Source organism: Carlito syrichta, unplaced genomic scaffold, assembly GCF_000164805.1.
Source record: "Carlito syrichta isolate Samal-C Ts95f unplaced genomic scaffold, Tarsius_syrichta-2.0.1 Scaffold311826, whole genome shotgun sequence".
NCBI classification, from domain to species: domain Eukaryota; kingdom Metazoa; phylum Chordata; class Mammalia; order Primates; family Tarsiidae; genus Carlito; species Carlito syrichta.
In genome coordinates, this window is record NW_007255922.1 from 77,170 (window position 1) to 82,135 (window position 4,966).

The 4,966-nt window shown below is 58.7% G+C and overlaps 1 protein-coding gene across 2 annotated transcripts in view; it reads left to right on the plus strand.

The window, feature by feature from the left end:
• Positions 1-431: 431 nt before the first annotated feature.
• CLK3 (CDC like kinase 3) overlaps positions 432-4,966 on the plus strand; it is a 10,850-nt gene continuing 6,315 nt past the window's right edge. Inside the window, exons 1-4 of one of the 2 annotated variants that reach the window (XM_008069122.2) lie at positions 432-585; positions 1,205-1,421; positions 3,234-3,330; positions 3,608-3,674. In XM_008069122.2, the coding sequence (XP_008067313.1) occupies positions 434-585; positions 1,205-1,421; positions 3,234-3,330; positions 3,608-3,674 (533 nt within the window). In that variant the 5' untranslated portion in view covers positions 432-433. The remainder of the gene's footprint in view (positions 586-1,204; positions 1,422-3,233; positions 3,331-3,607; positions 3,675-4,966) is intronic. The other variant, XM_021718093.1, reaches the window with a different exon arrangement.

The following is a 4,966-nucleotide window of genomic DNA, read 5'->3' on the forward strand; positions in this document are numbered from 1 at the left end:
CCATGTGTTGGCTCTGAGCCAGCAGCCCCTGGACTGGCCTTTGGTTTTACAGAACCTTTGCCTCCTGGGAGCCCACAGGTAGGGCACTGGGCCCAGGAGGCCCTCCACTTCCTGACACGGTGCTCGCCATCTCGCCCCAGTTCCCCCCTCAGCACATGGGCTCTGGCTCCCCCAATTCCTCAAGAACTGAGGTCACCAGGCCAGTGATGCTTTGCTGGAAAGTAGATGGTTTTTGTTCCTGGGCAGAGAATGGTGTCACCCATTGTCTCCTGTGGACCACTGTGACCTCAGAGTTCTTCTTGACTTCATAAACCCCTGGGGGGTGGCTGCTCCCAACAGAACGGCAGGCCTTCTCACAAGCAGCAGGGCTGCCTACTGCCTGTGGCCAGAGGTGGCTGGACGTGCGTTCAGCTTTCCGTTTCTCGTGGCCTAGATGCATCACTGTAAGCGATACCGCTCCCCAGAGCCAGACCCGTACCTGAGCTACCGATGGAAGAGGAGGAGGTCGTACAGCCGGGAGCATGAAGGGAGACTGCGCTATCCATCCCGAAGGGAGCCTCCGCCCCGGAGATCTCGGTCCAGAAGGTGAGAGGGACTGAGGCCAGAAGGAATGGCTCCTTCCCTCAGCCAGGCTGCAAGGCTGTCTAGAGGCTGTGGCAGCTCCAGACTCCTCGTGGTTACTCCACTCTGCCTAGTGCCCCAGATCCCTGCCCTGTCTTCTTCGGGCTCCTCTCCCGACCTTACCTGCCTGCCCTTGCCCAGCATTGGCTGCTGCCTTGCCACCTTGCTTCTCTGGCCTGGGGTGCCTTTCCTCTGCTCCCCACACACTCCCATTTTCTAGCCAGCCTCTCCCCTGCCGACCTCCTGAGGATTAACCCTAGCCCTGGAAAGGTTGTTCCCTGGTCCTGTCTCAGCCCCCAGGCCAAACTTACAGATGCAACCAGCCACAGGGACCTCTGGTGTGTTAGAACCCTCAGCGGCCCTCCACCATACCCACCCTCCCACCCCTTTCTGTGGCACTGGGTGGTGCGGCCATTTGCCACGCTCTGGAGGGCAGGCTTAGAGCCTTCGCAGCCCTCCCCTCCTGCCTGCTTCCCACCAGCCTGGATACTTCTCCACCAGTCTCTTTCCAGGGGTCCCACCATGGCCTCTTGCCTCCTGGCAGGGACCCAGCTGACCAGTATCCTCACTCCTCTTTTGGCAGCCACGACCGCCTGCCCTACCAGAGACGGTACCGGGAGCGCCGTGACAGCGATGCATACCGCTGTGAGGAGCGGAGCCCATCCTTCGGAGAGGACTACTACGGATCTTCACACTCTCGCCATCGGCGGCGGTCACGGGAGAGGGGGCCGTACCGAACCCGCAAGCATGCCCACCACTGCCACAAACGTCGCACCAGGTCTTGTAGCAGCGCCTCCTCGGTGAGTGGTGGCCAGAGTGTGCTGGCTGGGGCATAAGGGCCTCATCTCTCTAGCCTCCTCTAGGCCGGCTGGTCTGGTGAGTACTGCCAGCCCTGCGCACGCACTGGTGTGTGTGCACGTGTGTGTGTGTATGTGTCGTCTGGTTCAGGTGCAGGTTGAGCAGGGGGTCTTCTGGCCCCTTGCCAGTGACAGCTGTAGGGGCTCTGGCTCCGGCGCTGGCTGCTCCTCAGCCCATCTGTGTCTACACGCTGCTCCAGATACAGCCACATGGAGCAAGTGGCCAGGGACGCTTCCTAGGGATCCTAGTAGGGTTGCTCTCTGTGGTCTGCAGCTGTGTGGTCTGGTCCTTCCACCGGAGACTGCCCACATGTAGCTGAGTGCTCTGACTGGCGTGGACTGCACCCACCTCTGCGGTCTCGTCTCCCCAAAGGCCCACTGGCTGGAGTGCCCCACGGGAGGGCAGGATTTGACTGTCAGTTCAGACTGGGAGCTTCCTTTCTGACCTCCAGCCAGGCCGTCTCTAGCCCAGCCTCCTGACATGAGGGACAGCCATGATGAGGACAGGTGGCTGCCTGTGCCATGGGGCATGTGAAGAAATGGCAGAAAGGCCTGCTGCCTCGGGCCTCGTCCATAGCAGGCCACACGCCAAGAGCGAGCCTGGCCAGTGCTCCTGGTATGGTGGTGATACAGGTCTCTGCTGAGCCCAGGAGCCCGCCCTGCACTCAGCCCCAGGACAGGAAAGCCGGCTTTGTATTCTGAGGTTCCGTGCGGTCTTCTCTTCTACCATCCCTCTTCCTGCCTCCCTCCCGCCGCCCATGAGGCCCCTGCAGAGTGGCGGAGGGGCCAGGCTGCTTCTCTGCCCCGTTCTCTCGGTGTCTTCTTTGAGTGACCATGGGTTGAGGGTTGACTCTGTGCAGGCCTGGTGGCCTCTGTGCACACTGCCACACACTGCTACCGGATGGCAGTGCAAGTCTGGCTCCGCTTCTCTTTTTGGTGCCCTCTGTTGTTGTGAGGCTTGGATAGGCCTGGATTGTGAGCAGCACGGGCAGAGCTGGCATGGGGCCTGTGTGGGCCATCGCAGTAGGAGGCCTGGTCAGCCGGCCCAGAGGATTCCAGTCTCCTTTGCTGCTTGAGGCTGATGGCAGGAGGGCTGCTAATGGAAGACTTTCTGGTAGTGATGGTTACGTCTGACCAAGGATGCCGTCTGGAGGCAGGTAGCAGCGTGGCCCTGAGTGGCAGCTGTCGGGCCCATGCGAGGCAGCGTGGGTGAACAGAGGCCAGCATGGACAGGCTGGCATTCTGCAGCTGAGGCTGGAGTAGCCCTCTGGCCGTCTGGATGGTCGGCCCTGGGCTGGCCTGCTGCCTTCTTGCGCCACCGTTCTCACTGCATCTTCAGTTCTGGCCAAAGCAGCATGGGAGGGCCCGGGTGGGGGACCTGGAGGAGGAGGAGGAGGGCCCTCAGTCAGGCCGTGGCTCTCCTCCCACCGCCCGCAGCAGCAGAGGCTGGCCGTCTTTCTGAGCATTTGCCGCATTCCTCTTATAGATAATGTCCGAGTTTCCTTTACATACCTGTAGCTGTTTTTACTTTTCTGTTTTTGAAGTCAGTTTGTGTCTTGACGTGTCCCTTGCAATATCCCTATCGTTATATATGCTGTGTGCCTTATGAAATGCTGGGATCTGGAAAATCCAACCAACCAACCCACCGGCTCCTCACCGTCTCCACCTCTGCCTTTGACTGACACCTCAATCTGTCAATCGGAACCGCCTACCATGCGATTGGTCGGATGGCGTTTCGGGGGGCGGTGCATGCAGAGAAGCCAACAGAGCAGTAAGCGCAGCAGCCGGAGTGTGGAAGATGACAAGGAGGGCCACCTGGTGTGCCGGATCGGCGATTGGCTCCAAGAGCGATGTACAGCCACCTTTCGTAAAACTTTACCTCTCTACTTTCTACCCCCCTTGTTAGACGAGACCTCTCCTGCCTGGAGGGGCCTCTAGTGCGCGTGGCGCCTTAGCGGGGCCACCAGTAATTGCCTGAATGACACAGACGCTAGCAACTTCCGTTTTTAAGAGTGTAGCAGTGAGAGAGAAACCTCTTTTGTTTTTGAGAATCTGAATGCTGTGAATTTGCAGGAGCTACCTACCCCCTGCCCTGCGGACTCTCACGCCTGCCTTCTTTTCTCTCCTAGATGAGATCGTGGGGAACCTGGGTGAAGGCACCTTTGGCAAGGTGGTGGAGTGCTTGGACCATGCCAGGTGAGCACTGGCCAGTACAGCCAACTCTGATAACTTCCTGGGAGAGAGCTAGCCTGAGGCTCTTGAGGGTGCTGACTGGCAGAGCTGAGCTTTCTTTTTGAAGGGTAGCACTAAAGTAGTACACATTGTGTAGTAGCACTGTACACATTGGGGTAAGGGATCTTCCTGGGGTTCTGCAGGCCTGTGGCATCCCTGTGCAAGAAGTGCTGGGCAGTGAATCGTTCTGTGGTCTCTGCACTCCTTCAGGCTGTGGTGTGGATAGCAGAACAGGGTTGAGGTCCTGGCCCCTCTGGGCTTGGAGCTGCTCCCTGTGATCTTTTTTAGGTTCTTGGCAGGGGGCTGGGAGGGCCACTGAGCCCAGCCCAAGCATGAGCCGCCACCCCCGAGGGGCTTCCTAAGAGGCCATGCAGGTCCCTGAGAGAAACAACACTCTGACTTTCTCACCAAGCAGGTCACTGTCTTTTCTGTGCAGCTGGGGGAGAGCATGGTCCCCGCTGACTGCATAGGGAGAGGCGGGTGTTATGTGTGTATCGTGCTGCTGGGGCACCTCACTCCCTCCAAGGCCCAGCAGTGCAGCACTTCTGTCCCCTCACCATTCTTCGAGACTACAGCCCCTCCTCTCCATACCTCCAGGCTAGGGACCGCCTACCATGTGATTGAGAGCCCCTTGCCTGGTCTTAACAGCCCTCTATTAGGTTTGGCGCTTAAGCTGCAAAACGCAAGTGTTCTCATTTGAGGCATGTGCTGCCCATATGGGTCACACACTGAAATGCTCAGTGTCTGCCTCTGTCACACCCTGCCATTAAGGGTAGGGTTGGGTGCTGCTGCATTGTCATGCTTCCATGTCGAGTGGGTGCTCAGAAAGGCCAGTCAGACCCCAGCACAGCCATCACTGTGGCCATAAGACAAGGCAGTGATGGTGACAGAGAAGAAGCTTCCCTTTGCTCCCAGAGTCCATTTAAATACCCATTCGCTTCAGTGTGGCCCAAGAGGTTAAGGCTGGGACCAGTGGGTGGAGGGACATGTATAGGCTACATTGTGACCAGTTGAGGGCACAGCAGATCCAAAAACTGTGCAGTGTGACGGCAGCTTAGTTCTCTGGGCTCTGCCTCTCCAAGGAGCTGGAGGGAAATGAGCCTTTCTCAAGTCACTAAGGGGAGGCAGGTCTTTAGGGGACTCAAAAAAAGTCAGGGCCAGCCGGGCTCAGTGGCTCAGCCTGTAATCCCGCACCTTTGAGAGGCTGAGGTGAGTGGATTGCCTGAGCCCGCGGGGTTGAGACCCACCTGGGCAAC